A 21,782-nucleotide genomic window follows, 5' to 3' on the forward strand; every position below is an offset into this window, starting at 1 on the left:
TGCCCTCCCTGTACTCTGTATCATGAACATGAAGTATTAGGTATGAATAAATATGTTTTCGTTATTTAGGGAGAAAACGTGCTACTTTTGCTCTACCTACTATTTCTTGAAAAAAACGCCGGCATCCGGACCTACTTACTCATACCTATTTCTTGGGTTTCGCATTTGGGTTCAAACAAGAGAATGACTAGTAAATAACGTTAGAATTTATCATTTCACCTCTCCGCTTGCAAGACCTTTAGAATCTGACTGTATGTAGGTACTTACAAATTTTGATGATTTTACTCATACCTGAATTTACTGGAGCTTAACGTTCAAAAGGTTTTCAACAAGTTCCTGAATCATACCTACGTAGTTATTCATTAAGTATACTATTTGAAAAATACTTCTGTGTACCTACTTACATGTAAGGGGGCTACCCCATGTGTTGCAACTAAGGGGCTAATTTAAAAAGGACCAAAGTCAGAGCTAAACTTGACATTTGATGAAAAAAATTTCAGCACATTAGTGAAAGTTCAGAGCAATCTTATTGGTTGCTGAAATTAGGATTGTTCCTATTCAATTAGATTGAGCTGAAATTTACATGGCTTAATTGAATAGAAAATGATGAACTCAACAGTGCAAACCGCATTTAAATTGATCCACTGAAGCCCAAGAAATCGACCATTGATTCACGTATGTACTTCGAGCAGGTCGCGTTTTAAAAAAAGCTGTAAAAAATGCAACGTGCAGTGAATAATATGCGATGACGTTAGTGCCTCGGATTCAAATGTAAACATAATAAATTTCGAGTTCAAAAAATGAAATGTTCAAACGAATGATTTCAGTAGTTATACTTCTCAACTAGCTACGTCTAAACAATGTATAATATTATGTTGGTACTCAATTGCTCTACTTTATTAATCGAATACGCGTTTGGTTCACGGAAAAAAAGTACCTAATTTTTATTGGGCTTTTCTACAATCCGCGGGTTGCATACTCTCTGCCTGATTCTTATCACTCTGGGAGGCAAAACATTCCTCTGTGCTATTAAAAATACACGGATTTCGAAGTTTTTATGTAAAAAGTCCAACTTTTTCGATTGTTCGCGGATGCTGGTAAACTTGAATGTGGTCTCAAATTAAAGACAATGAAATTCCCTATCGATTGATGTATAATTTTCATCATTTCGCGTACAAATAACGGTTTCATGAATACTTTTATCCACCGTTTCTTCGTAATTTCAACTTTAAACTAAAAATACTCGAAATTTTGATCGAACACATAGGTATTTTACTATTGCAAAATGTTCGTAATTTCATTCTCTTTAAAATGGGTGCTTACCCAAAGCTCTACCTTTTACCGTTCGAAAGTTTTCGAAGTTTAAAGTTGCGGAAACAAGCTGCAAGCGGTAAGTATTGAACTTTGAACTAAAAATACTCGACATTTTGATCGAACACATAGGTATTTTATTATTGCAAAATGTTCGTGATTTTATTCTCTTTAAAATGGTTCTTCACCCAAAGCTGTAGCTTTTACCGTTCAAAAGATCTCGTAGTTCAAAGTTGCGGAAAGTGGTTAATTCAGTATGATTAGTCCGTCCGCCATTACATGGCTGTTAGTGTTGAACTGTTGATCACTAACCACTTTCCGCAACTTTAAACTACGAGATCTTTTGAACGGTAAAAGCTACAGCTTTGGGTGAAGAACCATTTTAAAGAGAATAAAATCACGAACATTTTGCAATAATAAAATACCTATGTGTTCGATCAAAATGTCGAGTATTTTTAGTTCAAAGTTCAATACTTACCGCTTGCAGCTTGTTTCCGCAACTTTAAACTTCGAAAACTTTCGAACGGTAAAAGGTAGAGCTTTGGGTAAGCACCTATTTTAAAGAGAATGAAATTACGAACATTTTGCAATTGTAAAATACCTATGTGTTCGATCAAAATTTCGAGTATTTTTAGTTTAAAGTTGAAATTACGAAGAAACGGTGGATAAAAGTATTCATAAAACCGTTATTTGTACGCGAAATGATAAAAATTATACATCAATCAATAGGGAATTTCATTGTCTTTAATTTGAGACCACATTCAAGTTCACCAGCATCCGCGAACAATCGAAAAAGTTGGACTTTTTACATAAAAACTTCGAAATCCGTGTATTTTTAATAGCACAGAGGAATGTTTTGCCTCCCAATCAGGCAGAGAGTATGCAACCCGCGGATTGTAGAAAAGCCCAATTATTTCTGCATCATAATTGGATCCCATTCTGAAATTTGTTTTGAAACTCAGTATTTCTCACTATTCAATTACTATAATTTTTACTGTAATAGTAAAAATTATCCAATTTCAATAAATTTTACTTTGCCAATAGTAAAAATGACACGATCCAATTATGTAAAAATAGTTACTTAGTTGATAAAGTAAAAATTACTCATGTCAAGGTAATTTTTACTATATGGCTATAATAAAAAGTATTCTAGGTAATAAATAAAACGAAAATTCATTCAGCAAATGATATCAAATTTTAAAACTCAATTTTCAAAAATTAAAATGAGGGGGTAGGAGAGTTCAAATTTTATTTTTTTTCTGCGCCATTGTCTTGTGCTTACTCCGAAGTATTTTTCCAGCCCATCACCTCCTAGGAAAAATCTGTCACCTACTCGTACCTACTTAATTAGGATTCGAACCTGGCTCCCTACAATTCCTATGTATGTACAATTGTACAAGCCCTGACCACTCGGCTATGAGCTCACGTCGAGAGTTGGGGCATTAAAAGAATATTATAATGTATTTGTTTGTCATCGCATTGCAATGCCTTTTTTCAATTAATTTGTCAAGGAAGTGTAGGTACGAATAAATAAAATCAAAATTTTCATGAATTAGCAAAGTGCGTGTTATTTAAATTTTATTATGAATTCAAAAATCTTATTTATTTATTTTTGCACATCTTGCGGTTCAGCGGTGAACGCTTTTTCACGCGAAAGATTAACAATTAGGTGAAGTTAAGTATATCTGGTGCTAACCTAGGACAAATTCAAAAATCTAATAAATTTCTTTTTTGATGAGGAGGAGGGGAAATTAATAAATACTAGATAAGTACATTGAAGGAAATTGAAAATTATTTGTCTTGGGATAGTTTTATTAAAATAGACAAATGGTATTGCACCAACTTAGATTGTAAAATACTATGAGATTGAGATTAGTAAATTTTACCATGAGACTAATAAATTTTACCTAATTCTAGGTAAAATATATTTTTTGGCTGACATTTATTATTATTTGACAAGTAATTTAATTTGTATTAAATTTTTTTTCCGCGTTCATACTCTCTAAATTTAAAGCAGTCAAATTTCACTGCTTAGCAGTCACGACATTTTGCCTTTTTAAAGCAGTAGTTTTTTTTACTGCAAAACAGTGAAAAATTACTGAATTGGTCAGTCAAAATGCTTTCTTACTGACCAATTCAGTAATTTTTCACTGTTTTGCAGTAAAAAAAACTACTGCTTTAAAAAAGCAAAATGTCGTGACTGCTAAGCAGTGAAATCGACTGTTTCAAATTTAGAGAGTATAGACGTGCTTATGAGACCCCCATATTGGTCAACGTGGGTGACGGCTCACAGTGGTCTAAAATGAAGAAGTAGCGGCCAAAATTCAAAAAATCCTCAGATTAGAAAAGGATCAACAGTTAACACTTTTCCATTATTTTGTTTTCCTACAGAAATGATTGAATTGAAGTACATTACCTATGTACCTAAAAATTGCCAAAAAAAACTGCTAATTTCAAAATGCTGTAAAACAAGTCAATTTTTATTTTTTTCAGAACTGTATTGGTTTATATCAAAGTATGGACATTTTTGAGTATAAAACTCGTTAATTCCATTTTTTCAAAAATATTTCGGTTTCTACCCTCCTCATCACAAAAACCCTCTTTTTTTTGCTAGTTTTGAGGTAAAAGTTCTTATTTAAAAAAACAAACAAGTTAGACCAGCGGGAAATATCACATTCCTGTGGTACTATGGCATATAAAGAAAAACATCCACAAAAAATTTTCTGCAACAACTTGCCTGAAAAAGTTGCTATGCAAAGTTGCATGAGTGCTGTTTTTCCTATTTTTAAAAAATATTTTCAAGTGAAAATTACTATGGGAATATGAATGCTGAAATTGACTTTGGCGACCCAAAAAAACATAATATTTCGACACCTTTCACGAATTTATCAAAATTTCATGTTTTACCCCCCCCCCCCCCCCGTTGAATGAAGTTAGGGGTGAAATAAATGCCAAAATCGACTTCGGCGACCTAAAAAAACTCTCATATCCAATAGCGATCCAAAAAAATACATACTTACATTATTTCGATAATCATCTCACATTTATCGAAATTTCATGTTTTGCACCATCCCCTCCCCCCCCCCCCCCTTTGAAAGCTCATTTTGAGATTAGGGGTAAAATAAATTCCAAAATCGATTTCAACGACCTAACAGCGACCTAATAAAAAAGAACATATCCAAAATTTTACGGATTTTGCTTTGAAATTCGATTTTGTACCACCCTCTGCCCCCTTTGAGGGCTCATTTTGAGGTTAGCGGTAAAAAAAAGTGCTAAAATCGGCTTCAGCGATCTAAAAAAAACCATATCCGAAATTTTACGGATTTTGCTTTAAAATTCGATTTTTGGCCACTACTTCTTAATTTCGGACCACTGTGCGAAAGTTTTGAAAAAGCTCAAATCCTTCATTTCTAACAAAAGAAATGAATGTACTAAGTTGGAAATTTAAAAAAATAATATTTTTAAAATGTACTATGTATAAGAAAAAATCATTAACGATCAATATCAACGATAGTAAAAAAGGTCATCTTGCATTTCCTTCACTGAGCAAAAATAAAAATTTGGTGAAAGAAATGTCTTTGTCCAAAAAATGAAGAAAACACAAATCTATAGGATGCAAACAGAGGAGTTTTTATGAAGTCATGAAATCTTGTTGGAAATTGCACAGAAATATGACAAAATTCGGGAAAATTAAAAGCTTTATTGTGGGAGTTACTAATGATGGAAACGCTTTTGTTTTGAAGCGAGAGATGTAGCATAGGACTTTCTTTCATTTTGGAAAAAAAAGTATTTTACCTTTGAATCATCTGATGGTGGAATATGAAGATGAGTATAGAGAGAAGTAGAAAACAAAAACAAAGGTAAATCCATGGCATAAAAAGAATGGTAGAATGAACCCTCATTGTCAGATGAATTTGTGTGTTTGCTTGCTACCTATTTCTCTTCATGTTCATCTTCACACTCTGACATTTGATACATTTCTTATTGCTCAATTATGTCAGTTTCCCTATTGTAAATTGCAAATTATGCCAGCATTCTGCTATTCAAGGGGCAAAAGTAATCAATCAAATGCAATGCAGTTTGGCAGAGAAAAATTGTTCTCGCTATTACGTAAGTAGCCTATAGCGCCACTGTTTGAGAAGGAGCGATGAACTTACATTTTGGTAGGTCCGTAGGTCCTTAAAAATGTACCTACTCGTATTAATTCTGTACTTACTGTAATTGTATCATTTACTGGAACAACCTGCACAGAATTGTTCAGAATTTCTGTATCAAAGTTATCTTTAGATCGGAAAGTTTTCGAAGTTTTGGGGTTATACGTTCTGTGGTTCTCTGCAACAATGATACTACGTATGTATTATTATAATTTATTATTATTATTATTATTATTGTAATTACCAGGGCTCGGATATTCTTTCCCTAAAAAACCCAAAATATGCGCTTAAATATTCCCTAAAAAATGTCAAAATATGCTCTAAAAAGTAAAAATATTCCCTAATGATATGGGCATTGTTTTACAGGAAAAATCAATTCCTATACAATTTTACTAATATTGTTGTGTAATACCAAGAATTCACTGACAAAAATGCAAAACAGAGTGTTTTAAAAACACAAAAAGGTAATTCTAATTCCATTATTAAAGGAATAAAAAACAAATAAAATGAACAAAAAAATAAGTAGATAGGTACAAGTGAGCTATTGCCAGTTTCACAAATTTTGAGGGAAAAAATGAAAGATGGTCAAATACTAATTTGATGCAAAAATTTGAAATTGAGCAAAATATTCCCTAAAAACCGCTAAAAACGCAAAATATTCCCTAAAAAATGCCGAAATATGCGTTTATATGCTTTTATGGTGAAATATGCCAAAATATGCTCTAACAAATTAGGCTCATTTTACTTGAAATTTCACGAATCGTGGAGATAATTGAAAAATTCCCTATCCTCTATGCATACAAAAAATATGCTCCAGCATAAAAATCCGAGCCCTGGTAATTACTATTACTTTTTTATTTGTTATATCGATAGTACTTGTAATCCGGCACTCCGCTCGCCTACTGGCATACGGGTGTCGTCAAGCATGTGTGTTATAAAAATCATGTTTATTACTCCAAAAATAAATTTTTATTTTCATTCTCATTATTCTATTCGTGGCCAATTTTTATGTTTTTTTTCATGCATCCCCTCCCCCTTTTTTGTTTATATATTTACTTACTCTGTAGTCTCTTTGGCTGCCATGCAATTGCGCCAAATATACTCTGAATTGCACCGAGTAAAAAAATAAGCATACCTGCTATTGCGCCACATAAAGAAATGTGTTCATGGGGAATTGCGCCAGTCAAAAGAACGAATCTTCCCGACCCTTTGCTCACACTGTGGACTGTCAGAATCATAATTTTGGCGTAGTTAAAAAATTCGTTCTTATAATTAGGTGTAGACCTACACCTACCTATGGGCATGAGGTACTTGCTACTATATTTTCACTTTTTATAAACATAAATTTTTGCAATCTAAAAACATCGTTATTTTTTACTTCTCAATACAAGCTTTGTCCTCGCTTCGCTCAGGTCTGTTTGCTTTTCATTTTCAAAATTGAAATTTTGAAAAACTCAACGTTCAAATTCTAAAATTTTTGAGAGAAAAAAAATAAGTTTTTAAAAAACACATTGTTTTTCACTTCTTGAAATACAAATTTTTGAACACTTTTGACCTCATTCCACTCGGACCAATTCCTATCTCTTTCCTAAACTAAAAAAATTTCATGTTTGAAACTTCCATGAATTCAAAAGGGAAAATGACAATTTTTCAATAAGCTTCAATGTGAGTGAGTATTTAGAAATGCATGATTTTTATACGGATTCGGCAAAATTGGTAGGTATTGTTTCTCTCATACCGATCGGAAAATTCTCAAGTACCCTCCCCCACTTCCTCCCGAACAACCTCTAATTTTGTTCATGTCCGTTAGACTTATTTTTTGCGACATTAAGATACGGAAGATTCTGAAGTGGATGAATATGTACATCATAGATGATTTATGCAACTGAACGATTCATTCATATCTTGTTCGTTTCGCATTTTCTCAACTCGGCGCAACTGCCAGTATACTTTTTTGAACACCCGGCGCAATTCCGGGTACACGATTTTTGTGATTGGGCGCAATTGCAGGGCTCCTGTCTCTTTTGCTGAATTTATTTTTCTTTATCTGATTTGTTATTTTGTTGTACGTTTTTCCCCAACATGTCTACTTCTTATTTTCAACAAGATGAGACCACCACGCACACCTGTTCAAGGATCAAGGACAATTCAACTTTTGGAGAAGATGTTTGGGAACAGAATCGTCTCAAAAAACGGCTCCATTCCTTGGCCACTGAGGTCACCTGATCTCGCAATGCCTGTGGCGTTTTTCTATGCGGACATCTTGAGCAAAAAAGTATATTTAACCAAAGTTCATGATTTGGAAGATTTTAAGGAAAGAATTTGCGCTGAATGTGCCGCAATTGACAAAACAATTTTGGAGCATGTTTTAAAGTTTTGAAAAACGACAAATTTTGTAAAAGGTACTGGTAAACATTGTGTAGATGTAATTTTTAAACTCAAATGAACTTTTTTAAAATGGTATTTTATCCTCATTCCAACCATGTATTCATTTTTTTTTCTCGGACACGCGGATGAGACAACAGCAGTGTTACCAAACTGATGACTCAAAGCTGCCGCACCCTGTGCAATTTCATTTCCTGTGATTCCAACATGGCTGGGTACATTACATAAACTGGATGGAGTAGTTTAAATTTTGTAAATCAAATGTCCGAATCTATAATAAATAATATTAATAGCAAGGTGGTTTTTTTGTGATCGTTCGTTTGAAAGAACCGTCGAACCGATTTTGTTCGACGATGTCTCAAAAAAAAAGCTTTTGACCCGTAGATGTGCAGGTTTTGGTCAAAAGTTCAAAAAGTTTTGAAAAAAGCTTTCAAAAGCTTCAAAAAGCTCAAAAATTGATACAGTATAAACAAGCGTGACGATGTATACGCGAAAGTATGTATGGTCCACCTAGAAAGAGCTTTCCAAAAAATACTTTTTCACTATATTTGCAAAACTTTTGAAGAAAACTTAAAGCTGCAAAAAGTTGAAAAAGCTTAGATATGATTTAAAAATATAATAGCAAGGCGGTTTTTTTGTACCACCGAACCGATTTTGTTCGACGATGTCTCAAAAAAAAGCTTTTGACCCGTAGATGTGCAGGTTTTGGTCAAAAGTTCAAAAAGTTTTGAAAAAAGCTTTCAAAGCTTCAAAAAGCTCAAAAATTGATACAGTATAAACAAGCGTGACGATGTATACGCGACAGTACGTATGGTCCACCTAGAAAGAGCTTGCCAAAAAAAACCTTTTGACCATATTTATTAAGTTTTATAAAAAGCTTAAAGCTAGAAAATGTTGAAAAAGCTTTGTACATGACATAAACAATTAGAATTCTTCAATACCCCATAAACATTTTAAATTACGTGAGAGGTCTACCTTGAAAGTGCTTGCCAAAAAATACTTTTTGACCATATTTCTTAAAGTTTGCCTAAAGCTCAAAAAAGCTCAAATGTCAAATTTCCCTTATATTATTGTGTAATATGTCGATTGATATGTTTTCGAGGTCATAGAGTTCGAATCTGGAGTCATTTTTTGGTGGGGTTGTGGTATCAAAACTTCGGAAAGTTCTGAATAAAGCTTTGAAAAGCTTCAAAAAGCTCAAATAGTTCAAGGCAGTATAAATTACTGTGTCGATGTATACGCGCGAGTACGTATAGTCTACCTAGAAAGAACTTGCCAAAAAATGTTTTTTTTACCATATTTGTAAAATTTTGGATAAAGTTCAAAGCTCAAAAAAGTTCAAAAAACGTTATACATGATATAAACAATTGGAATTTTTCAGTACCCCATAACTATTTTAATGTATGTATGGTCTACCTAGAATGTGCTTGCCAAAAATACTTTTTGACCATATTCGTAAAGTTTTGAAAAAAGCTTAAAGTTCAAAATAGCTCAAATGTCAAAAATGTTCCTTATATTAGTGTGGGATATGTCGATTGATATGTTTTCGAGGTCATAGAGTTCGAATCTGGAGTCATTTTTTTGGTGAGGTTGTGGGGTGAGTCATGGAGGAGCTTGAAGCTTTAAAAATTTCAAAAAGCGTCATACTTCATCAGAACAATTAAAATTCTCCAGTGTCCAATGAATATTTTAAGTATGTTATAGTCTCCCTAAAAAGAGCTCCCCAAAAATACTTTTTGACCATATTCGCAAAATTCTGAAGGAAGCTTAAAGCTGAAAAAAGTTCAAAAAGCTTCAGATATGATGTAAAAATTAGAATACTCCAGTGCCCATACTTTTTGATCATATTCGTGAAATTTTGAAGAAAGCTTAAAGCTGAAAATTTTTTAGAAAGCTTCAGATATGACATAAAAAATTAGTATTCTCCAGTACCGAACCAATATTTAGAGTACCTATTCATAGTCTACTTAGAAAAAGCTTGCCATAAAATACATTTTGACACATTAGCAGTTTTGAAGAAAGCTTAAATGAAATCCTAAAGCTTAAAAAACATGAAAAAGCTTCATACAATTGAGGAGCTGGATATCAAAACGCCGTAAGTCCATTTTTATGAAAATTGAGATAAGAGTGTTTTCCTATGTAAAATTCAACGGGGAATCGATTGCAGCCGTCGTCGTAAATCCATCTGCCATGCTTCACCTCAAAAATCCCACTCAAAGTTGAGATTTACTTCAAAACGCAGTAAAAACCAGCAATTTTACTTCAAAACGCAGTAACTACACTATTTTTAGCGTTTTTTGTGTTTTAAGGTTGGTAAACATTGATTTCAGAAGGTGGTTACTGTTGGTAATGAAACTACAGACTTTTAAAAAATTTCCAACATATTGTTCAATCATAATCACACTTGGCCTGAACATAAAAAACAAAATCTTGTGTCATGACTCAGTCACTATGGCAAACGGCGCTTTAATTTTGAATATTTTTTTTACTATTTAATAGATAATAATCATTAAAATGGTTCTCTACCCATGTGTTTTTATTTCAGTAAGAGAGTGCCGGTGTATTTACTGCGTTTTGATATAAAATGTGCGTGATTTTTGTAGCAAGTTTCAGATCAAAACGCAGTAACTGTCTTTTTTCAAATCAAAACGCAGTAACTTTTTTTCTCCCCCTTCCCACGTTCCCCCCGGTTCTCAAAAATTTGGGCACTTTCATGTTTTGAGGTCATGGTGACTTCCCCTTTCCTCTGATACCACATTTGACCCCCTTCGACTCCCCCCGACCCCCCCCACAGGTTTTCCTCATTTCTGAAAATTTTGCAAAATGGACTTACGGCGTTTTGATATCCAGCTCCTCAATTAGTATTCTCTACTACTCAATAATATTTTAATTTGAAAATAGCTTTTATCAAAAGTTGAAAAGTTTCTGAAGGGAGCTTTAAAAAGTTTTTAAAAAGCTCAAAACAGAAAAACAACGGTGTTATGTACACATGAAAAAGTGCTATTTGTAGCACATTGGGTATCGAAATTAATCCTCGAACCATGGTTTCATTTTTTTGAGTTCTGGAGTGGTTATATCTAACATCTCACTTTTTCATCAACTTATGCAAGTTTCAGACTATTTGGGAAAATCTCTACTGTTGTATGTAGGAGTTTAGATTTTTCAACTGAGGGGTTGAATTTTTTTGTGAGTCCCTGAGAAAATTAGAATCTGTTTTGAGGAAATTCCTAATTGCATTTTGACTCAGAAATGTTGAAATATTTCTAAAATTTTGTCAAGTATTTTGTTAAATTTTTTTTTCTTTAGTCCAAAAAGGCTCATAAATCTGAGGGGTTTAATTTTTTTGTGAGTTCTTGACAAAATTAGAATCATGTTTTAAGGAAATTCCTAATTGCATTTCTGACTTGGAAATCTTGGAATATTTCTAAAATTGTGTCAAGTAAGTATTTTGTTGAAGTATTCTCCAGTACCAAACCAATATTTAGAGTACATACTCATAGTCTACTTAGAAAAAGCTTGCCATAAAATACATTTTGACACATTCTCAGTTTTGAATAAAGCTTTAAAAAGTTCCCGGTCAAAGTTGAGTGAAAGTTTGAAATTTTTAGTCATGTGGTATTAGATCCAATCCGATGTGTTAGTTTCATTTCAACTGTAGGAAAAAAACAAGTCTTTTTGGAATTTTTCAGCAACTTCTGCTAAAAAAGTGAAAAGTAGGTAGCCTAATTCGCAATTTTGCCTAAAACTTGAAATTTTTTCCAACTTTTTGAAAAATGAAACCATGACTTTTCAGGCAATTGTTATAAGAAAGATGATACTTTTTCTCAATTTTTGTAGAAAAGTAGGACATTATTTTAATGTATGATAAAGCGATGACAGAGTGATGCTTTTTAGGATATTTTAGAGAACAATTAACGCTTTGGGTTATTTTTGATGAAAAAGTAAGAATTATTGGAATTTTTGCTTTGAAACAATTTTTTTCTGTCAATTATTAAAACAGCCATAACCTTTCACAATTTTCGGCAAAAAGCAAGACTTTTTGGGAATTATAGGCGAAAAAAGATACTTTCAAAATTTTCAAAATGAACAATTCACGTCTAGAAGAGGAGCGCAGTATGCGCGAAAAACGGGTTATCTAGTTGAATATGAATAAAATTATTGATTTTTCAATTTTTGCTTTCCTCGGATTTTGAATATTTGAATTTTCAATTTTGGAAAAAATCTTAACAATTTTAGATTTGGATTTATTTAATTTCAGTGTAGTGTAAAACAGAACAGAGAAATAGCAAAAATTAATCACTTTGGTTACCTATATAAACTATGAATGGAAGAGCTCAGCTTGAGGAACAAATATCACAGGGAAAAAAAGTTTTTGTCAAATTTTTTTTCGCTCTAAACATTTAATTTTTTACTTCTTATAATTTGTTGTTTTTGAGTAAAATGGTGCCGATAAAAGTATTTTTTTTACATAAACTACCTACATGAAAGAACATTCCTCAATGAACAAAATTACCTTCTATAAAATACTGAAAAAAATCAAGTTACTTATGCATATTATGCAGTTCTGTCCCTGTCGCGTGTCGGAACCAAAATAATAATAAATTTCAATTTCAGTTATAATTATCATTATAAAATTATAATCAATTGTGCTAATTTGCTAATTAGTAATTTTCACTACCGGAGAAATCCATTGATTACAGTGCATCAATTGTGGGTTGCAATCTAATGAGTAATGATTATACTTGTAAGCACCTAGACCTACGTTGATGCCGAATATTGTAATACTTTTGACTTACGGTCACGGCAAACTGAATCGTTGCAATAACTTTATAATATGTGTCGTAAGACTAAATTTTGCATTGATTTTCTGTGGCGGGGTTCCAATTGAAATAGTTCCATAGTACTGTAAAATATTTTTCGTTTCAAGATGTATCATTGATTCAATTAGGTATGGATTGTTTTGTTCTCATTTGTGATTTTTGTTTTGATGCTTACTTCAATGGATTCGCTGTATTCATCGTTGCTATCCTCACATATTGATAATGGTACTCTTTCAACATATAAATAAATATATTTTTAGTCATTGGATTAGAAAAGTATGTACCTACATAATAGGGCGGGTCGAAAAAAAACGTAGGTCTCAGAATTTTCTGAAATTCACGTATGTGGTTTCTTTCGAGTTGAAACCACCCCAAAAAAATTTTTAGCCCCCCGCGCCACCATGGGGCTGAGCCACGTGGCCTCAAAGTAGGGCCATTTTAGCTAAAAATTCACGTTTTCCAGGTTTAAAGCTCCAAAATCGATTTTTAAAATTTAGCCTTAGCACTCAATTTGTAGAGTTTGAGATGCTGAATCTCCCTGTGGAGTTCATTTTTTTTTCGGTGGTCGCGCTTACGTCGGCACAATTTCGTTGAAAGTATGAAAATTGCTGATTTTAAGGTGTCACAAACGCGTTTCCGCGAATTTATGCCCAAATGGTGTTTCATAAGGGGATATATCGATGTAGTAAGTTGTATCTATAGTCGAGGGGTTAAATTTAGAATCATCAGTATGCCCTCAGATCGCTGATATAGGGTCACGATTCAAGTTTTATATAAGATTTTAGGATTTCATCAATTTGAAAATAATATCAGATTGCTTCTGTATACCTACCTACTTTTTTTCACGTTTCCAAAAAAAAATTGCGTTTCATTTTTTAAAAATTCAATTTAGAATGACATACGTATCTTGGAAACACAAAACCTCTTTAGAAAAATGTGAAAATCATTCAAAAATATCAAAAAATGATTGACCATCAAAAAACGTCAAAAATTCGAGGAAATGTCTCATTTGGGTAAAATTTTGCACAGACCACTTGGATTATTGAAAAATACCTACCAAGAATTGATAGGAAATTCCCGAAGTTGAATGATGATGTGTCAAAATTGCAGGAAGTGTCATAAAACTAGTCAAAATTGAGAACAAAAAACAACAGTTTTTATTTTCAATATAAAAAATTGAGGTTAGAAAAACCTTATTGTTACATTAAAATTGATGTTTTTCTACTTTTCAAATCACAAATTTTCCAAAACTTTTGCCCTCGCTTCGTTCGGGCCATTCAAACTACTGCTTTTAAAAATGTTAAGAAATATGAAAATCAAACAGAAAAATTCAAAATTGCAGAAAATACTCAAATACTCAACCTGTATGAAAAATTGCAAGTTTTTCATTTTTTAAGTACAGAACCAAGCTTTGGGTCAATTAAGTCCTCTTCTACAGAGTTACAATATCGAAAAAATTATGATAAATTTGAAAATTGTTGAGATCTGAAAAACCGAATTTTTTCATTAAAATTTTGGTTGTTTTCTACTGTTTGAATCACAAATCCAAAGCTTTTGCCCTCGCTTTGCTCGGGCCAATCATGATCCTACTTTTACAAATGTTGAGAAATATTAAAATTAAACAGAAAAATTCAAAATTGCAGAAATACTCATAAATACGTGATACTCAAAGCGTAAGAAAAATGCAAGTTTTTCATTTTTTAAGAACAGAAGCAAGCGTTGGGTCATTGGGACAATTTGATTCTCTTCTACAGAGTTACAATATCAAGAAAATTATGATTGAATTTGAAAATTGTTGAGATCCAAAAAACCGAATTTTTTCAATAAAATTTTTGATGTTTTCTACTGTTTAAATCACAAATTTTCCAAAGCTTTTGCCCTCGCTTTGCTCGGGCCATTCATGATCCTGCTTTTACAAATGTTGAGAATATAAAAATTGAACTGAAACATTTCAAAAATACTCATAAGGGTGCGGCGCGGGAACGGAACGTGTTTCAAACTGTAACCGCGCCACCAATTGGAAACGTAGGGAAGCAATCTCGGGTCTCGTTGGAAAGAGGAAGAAAGCCGCATTTTTTTGGCCTATTTACAAACCATCATGGGTGAGTGGATGGTTGAGCAGCGGGTGTTTTCAGTAGCATGTCTTTTTTTGGAAAACTGGTTTTTACTTTTTTTTTCACTAGAATTGGGTAACGCATTTAACTTTTGAAGCTCTCTGGAGGCGGAACGAAGCATTCTACGGAAAAATGAGATCGAGGAAAATTGTAGAGGATTAAATTTCCAATCGACATAATGTCGTTAGTTTTTTTCTAGGAGGCTTTGTTTTTGCTATATTTGCAAAAGAAATTAAAAATCAGGAAAAAAAAATTTTTGATCTTAAATTTCTCTTGCAAATGTAGCGAAAACAAAGCCTCCTAGAAAAAAACTAATGACATTCGCAGTTGACAGTCCCAATAGATAGCGCTGCTACGCGCTGCTACGAGCAATGAAACTAGGATATAATTTTTCGTTACATGTATTCTTATGGGAGATTTGCGATTTTCAAAAATTAATTAAAAATCGTGTAATTATCGTAGGAGTGTAATTTTTACTTCAAATGAATGTTTAATTCTTCTACTTTTTGAGAAAATTTATTACAATCTCTTAAACATGGTTTTTCTTGCAAAAAAATTGCTTTGCACTTCCTATGTTTTTCAGCATTTCAGGATACAATAAACAATGCAAATACGTTGTAAATGCAGTGCAATTTTTTTGCAAGAAAAACCATGTTTAAGAGATTGTAATAAATTTTCTCAAAAAGTAGAAGAATTAAACATTCATTTGAAGTAAAAATTACACTCCTACGATAATTACACGATTTTTAATTAATTTTTGAAAATCGCAAATCTCCCATAAGAATACATGTAACGAAAAATTATATCCTAGTTTCGTTGTAGTTCTGTTTCGACCGCTAGATGGCGACTACTTTGCTGTCAAGTGCGAATTATGTCGATTGGAAATTTAATTCTCTACAATTTTCCTTGATCTCATTTCTCCCTAGAATGCTTCGTTCCGCCTCCAGAGAGCTTTAAAAGTTTGAAAGTTTGGAGCAAGTCACCCATCCCTAGTGGAAAAAAAAGAAGGGAAAACCGGTTTTTTTCAACTTTAGAAAGCCGCAGGTCGGCCGCATTTCAACGTATCGACTTCGTTGGGTGCTCATTTTGTAGAGGAAGAATCGCGCTATCAGTCAGTACAGTCACACCAAATTTATACATTGAGTGGCTTTCAAGACAGAGCGCACTGAAGTGTAATGTACGTCAAAAAATGTTTACATCAGTCAAAAAATGTTTACATCATTCGTTAACATTCTGTATTCAAGACTGAAAAGCTTTCAACTAAAATGAATATATCAAAAAAATTCGGCATTCTTCCTCTTCCCAACGAGATCTGAGTTTGCATCCCTACGTTTTTTATAGATGGCGTTATTCCAATTTAAAACACGTTCCGTTCCCACGCCGCACCCTGTACCTACTCGAAGCGTATGAGAAATACAATTTTTTCACTTTTTTGGAATAGAACCATTACTTTGATTTTTTTAATTTTTTTGATACCACAGTGCTCAACACGTTAAAATTTTGTTTATTGGGGCAAAATTACAATTTTTTGTCGGGAAAAGGACAATGCACCGATCCTCTCAAATAGCATAACTTGTCTTTTCTTCGTCCTCCCCCCTCCGGTGACAGATTTTTTCTGGGCAGCCCTGATTTTCCATATTTCAGTCGTCCTACATCAATACTTCAGTCGTCCAATTCGTGTACGCCCCCCCCCCCTAGAGAACCACATTCGCGACGTCACTGTATGCCAAGTAAAAATTGCAACGTGCATGAGACCAATATCAACAATTCTTTCTTATGTGTGGTATAGAGCGTATTATGAAATTGAAAAGAAAATGATCTCAATCTGATATTATTTTCAAATTGATGAAATCCTAAATCTTATATAAAACTTGAATCGTGTACCCTATCAGCGATCTGAGGGCATACTGATGATTCTAAATTTAACCCCTCGACTATAGATACAACTTACTACATCAATATATCCCCTTATGAAACACCATTTGGGCATAAATTCGCGGAAACGCGTTTGTGACACCTTAAAATCAGCAATTTTCATACTTTCAACGAAATTGTGCCGACGTAAGCGCGACCACCGAAAAAAAAATGAACTCCACAGGGAGATTCAGCATCTCAAACTCTACAAATTGAGTGCTATATAAGGCTAAATTTTAAAAATCGATTTTGGAGCTTTAAACCTGGAAAACGTGAATTTTTAGCTAAAATGGCCCTACTTTGAGGCCACGTGGCTCAGCCCCATGGTGGCGCGGGGGGCTAAAAATTTTTTTGGGGTGGTTTCAACTCAAAAGAAACCACATACGTGAATTTCAGAAAATTCTGAGACCTACGTTTTTTTTTTTGACCCGCCCTACTACATAAGTTACCTAGTTACATAAGTAGGTACAACATTTGTAAAATTGAATGTCTAATTCAGGTAGTAAAACAATGTAAAATGAATTTTTCTTACCTGATGCCATCTCCTTCAATGTGGGCGATATTTATTATGAATAATATTAGTGATAATGAACAGAATAAGTTCATTTTTACTTAAAGCACCGTGGCTAAAAACTTTATGATGAGTGCAGTTTTAAAATTGAATTATCTACCTACAAGTGCTCTGAATTTAGACTGAAAATAATTATATGGGTCTGATTTAAAATCATATTTAGAACCTAGCGGATGTCAATTTCCTGAAATACTGATTCATATTTTTTTGACGTTTCATTAGTCAAAAATTTACTTCAGCATCCTGTACAATCTTATCTACATGTTAATTAACTCATTTTATGTAATGATTGAAATTTTTTTGATGAGTGATTTAGAACAGAAATTAAACGTGGTTTTCTAAATTTTACTTGTCTGTAGGTGGGTACTTATATGTGCCAATCGAAATTATTATTTACCCTATGTATATTTTCATCAATCAAATTATAAAAATTGTTTTATTTTCTTTGACAGTGAATTCATCATTTATGCAGTCATTATTTTACTGAATTACATTATCAAAATCCATATTCATAATTAAATAATTTCATAATGCCTTAAATGGCGGGGTCACACTCTCTTTATATCAGTAAATTTTATATTGAAATTTTTATTTTTTTTTCAATTTTTATTATTATTTTTTTTTTGATATTGTTTTTCAGATTATTTCAATTTTTAGAATACTTAAATGTTTCCAAAGTTGGTGGGCGGGGGTTGGAATTCTTTCCCAAAGATTTTTTGTGGATATCAGTCATTTTTTTTAATGAAGTAGTAAGCACATATTGTGCATAATTCAGTAACCTTAATTTGCATTTAATCACATTCATTTTTTCGGAATATGGATGCTTTAAGGTAGTTCGGAAAATTCTGAAAAAATATATATTGTGAACAATTTAATTTACTTGTTTAGTAATCAGTTTTTCTGTCTCACTCTTTCGCTCTTTTGTTTTATCGCTCAAAAAGAAAAAAACAAGTAATTTTCATCTTGGATTATTCTTTTTTTTTTTTTTTACGATCTGTACTCAATTTTTTGGTAATATTACAAATAATACTAATAAAACGTGAAAAGCATAGCAAATTCGATATATTTATTTTCTCATAAAATTAATTTTTTCGAATAACACTTAATAAGTGTGGCTCAAAAAATTTTTTGGGTTTCAAATTGATGTCTGTACATGGGTAATTCTCAGAAAAAAGGTCAATTTTGATGTGCATAATTTTGAAAAATAAAAATCATTTTTTTGGAAAATTTCAAGTGGGAATCATTTGTATAGGTGTCCCAGATCCCTGTTCTAGTGTTGGCTTCAATTCAATCCCCCCCCCCACTGTGGACCTCGGCCCCCCTAAAACAGCGATAATTAGGATTCCACCCTCATCAATGTGTAATATGTTGATTGATATGTTTTTGAGGTCGTAGAATTCGAATCTGGAGTTAATTTTTATGTAGAGGTGGATGGTGAGGCGTGGGGAGGGGTAAAATGTCAAATTTTGCTTATATTATCGTGTAATATGTCGACTAGCGCGATAAAAGTACAGCTGTCTGAAATTTGACCAAGTCGAAGGACAAATGGGCGCTGGACAAGCCGAAGGACAATCTCAACGTTTTTTCGTTTCTAGCCTTACCTACTGGACATTATTCGATTTTTAACACGTAATAAATGTGTACTTATCATGTAGAATAACTTCCCTTTCTCAATTATCGTTTTTTGGCGGGTTCATCAGGGTAAATAAAAAGGCAAGCCGTAGGACACCGATTTTGCGAAATATCATATTTCCAGAGACAATACGATCAGAACGAGTCATTGCGTAGGTTTTGAGAATAACATTGCGGGGTAACATTTTTATGAGGACAGTGAACCAGTACAGCCACTCGCCAGAAAAAAATGTTGGATTGGGAAGCTACCAAAAATAATTGAAAATTGCTCTAAAATTTGCGCAAAAAGTGTGTGACAGTTTTCAAATGTGAAATGTGAGCTTCCTATGGACTTATTCCAATTGCAATTTGCACAATAATGGACCTTCGTGTTCTATGATAATGAGAATGTGTCAATTTTTCCCCAAAAAAATGAAGTTCATGACACTTTATAACATTCATTTTCAAAAACATGGCGTGTGACAGCAAAGTAGAAGGACATTTGGGGTATAAAATCGAATGTACACCAATGAAAGGAGGGGCTAAAAATCTCAATACGATTTGTGAAATGTGTGGGGTATGATCCTTGAATGGACCAAAAAAAAAAAATAAAAAATTTCATGCTAAAACCTTTGAGAAATTTGCCATGTACACAATTTTTACCTTTTTTTGAGAATTACCCACATACTTACAATTTTTTGAGAAATGCTTAGAGAATGAGAAATACTCGACTGTGAATTTGTACCCCTCTAATAAACAAAATTGTTATCAAATCATATATGGGGAATGAGAATACAACTTGTGCTTTTATTATTAACAAATAAAAGAAAATAAAGTATTGATTTATTTTATAAATAAAACAAGGTAATTCTACACTGTTTGAAGTGTATTAAACTAAAATTCCATTATGATTGGTGCAATATTCGAAGCTGCAGGTATGTCTAAAGTGCGGTCAAAAATGGCAAATCGTTACCAACAATATTTCGAAAATCAAGTACTTCTTTAGACAAATGTACATCTTTGAATATGGCACCAATAAGGCTGAAATTTGTATCAAATGTACTTCGAACATCGCAGAAGTGCCTTTTCCTATTCCTATTCGTAAACCTGTAAGTATTTCTTTTTGGTAGTATTTTTAATTAGTACAGTGGTGATTTCTTTCAAAATTAGTCATTTCTTACAATCTTTAAACATATCTAAAATTTTAAGTAATTGAGTTACAAAACTGATTTTTTGGAGGAATATGTAATTCATGATGGTGAAGAGATTTTTGAAGTTTTAAACAAATTTTGAAAATTTTTAGGGGCCAAAAAAGGGGGGTGGAGGTGCGGGGTTGTACGTGTCCACAGTCGTTATTATGCCCGAGCGTAAGGTGGGCATTTGTAGAGATCGACGTGAGCGCGAAATAAAGAGACCTGAGGTGAGGCTGGAGTTGAAGGTTTATATTGGCATGTGTACACATAGCCGTAAACATAAAAACTAAACTATGTGTCGTCTGTATAGGCGAGGATTGATGTGAGAAGGAGCAATGAAGGAAACAAGCTTGAGGACAATGATGGAAAGAAGCGGGGTGAGGTGTGAGCATGTATGTAAAAGGCAGGATAAGGAGGATAAGGGGACTGGTTCGACAAGAGAAGCGAGCAGCAGCAGCGGCAACGGAGCGAGCATTTGAGGATTCGCAGGTATGCGACGACAACAAGAACCAGCTGGAGGAAAGGAATGCAAGCAGGAGCCGCGGCATCGGTGCGAGCATGCGACGACCATCCTTATGGTCACCGCAGAGGGTCAATTTTCAAAAATTTTCAAATTTTTTTTGTTTTATTCAGTAATGGATGGAAAATCAAAGCCACATTTCAAATTTCAGGACATTGGGTTCTGCCAATCTTTCTATCTTCAAGTGAGTGTGGAAAATGAATTTTACCAAAATGACTACAAAATTGGTATTTCAAACTTTTGCAATTATTCATCAGAGAAACAAGGTTCTTATGTATTCTAAAAGTTTTTTAAAAAATAAGAAAAACGGTGTTCTCACTTTTTAAAATAAATGTATAGTTTCTGAAAAAATTACATTGGCGTAATGCTCAATAGTATCCCAAATAATTTGAGAATATACTCCGTGGTGTTGCCGTACCGCCACCTACTGTTTCTGGACTGAGGGAGGGCGGGGGGGGGGGGCAACACTACCGAGTCACCTGATGTAAAATTCGAATTCATTCATTATTAAACTATATGTTACCGTTAATGTGTTTACTCCAGGTAATTTATGAAATAACTAGTTATTTCACATATTAACGAAAAAGTACTTAATACAAGTAAATTGTTCATAGTTCATCTAGGTAAGTAATGTATGAAGAATCTAGTTATTCTATGAAATAGCGAGGAGTGATCAGTTAAATCATGAAATCAACTGTTAAAAATTGAATTTTGCTGGGCTAGATAGCAAATTTCACGTAGAATTTTTTGATAAGACTAATAACTGCAACAGATCTTTAATTGAGAGTAAAAAAATAAAATTTCTGAATTTTTCCCGAGTTTTTATTCAGGATTAAAAGTGGTGAAGCTTTTTTACAAATTGAAATAGAGACGCGGGTTTGCAGTACCAAAAAAGTCACACTTTCTCAATTCAAGGCAACTGATAAAAAAGATATGTCATGAGGAAAAATTTTTCAGGTTTTTTTTACAAAAACAAAAAAAAAATGTCAATTTTTGATCACGTTTTTCCAATTATTTCGCTTGGTACAACTCTTCCTGTTTATGTGGCGCAGTTATCAGCCATATCAAAAAACTCTACGTTGAATTTGCTATCAAGCCCCACAAACCTCAACACTCTACCTATCACAGTCGCCCAACGGTGTAATGTTGAAAGTAAAGTACAAAATGAAAAAAACTTTTTTTTTGAGTG

General features: G+C 33.1%; 1 protein-coding gene and 1 long non-coding RNA gene across 5 annotated transcripts in view; one reads left to right on the forward strand and one right to left on the reverse strand.

The window, feature by feature from the left end:
• S6KL (S6 Kinase Like) overlaps positions 1-21,782 on the forward strand; it is a 119,695-nt gene that overhangs the window by 83,555 nt on the left and 14,358 nt on the right. The window contains exon 9 of one of the 4 annotated variants that reach the window (XM_065347501.1): positions 7,573-8,129. The exons of the other annotated variants lie outside the window; for them this stretch is intronic. Within the exon in view, the coding sequence (XP_065203573.1) occupies positions 7,573-7,845 (273 nt within the window). The 3' untranslated portion in view covers positions 7,846-8,129. Of the gene's footprint in view, positions 1-7,572; positions 8,130-21,782 lie in introns of those variants that run through there. 4 annotated transcript variants of the gene reach the window in all.
• On the reverse strand, positions 12,455-17,375 carry LOC135834554 (uncharacterized). Its single transcript, XR_010556692.1, has 3 exons — positions 17,231-17,375; positions 12,846-12,900; positions 12,455-12,753 (listed from the first exon to the last, which is right to left on the reverse strand). It is a non-coding gene; the product is annotated as an uncharacterized LOC135834554 (long non-coding RNA).

This window comes from Planococcus citri, chromosome 2 (genome assembly GCF_950023065.1).
Source record: "Planococcus citri chromosome 2, ihPlaCitr1.1, whole genome shotgun sequence".
Lineage (NCBI taxonomy): Eukaryota > Metazoa > Arthropoda > Insecta > Hemiptera > Pseudococcidae > Planococcus > Planococcus citri.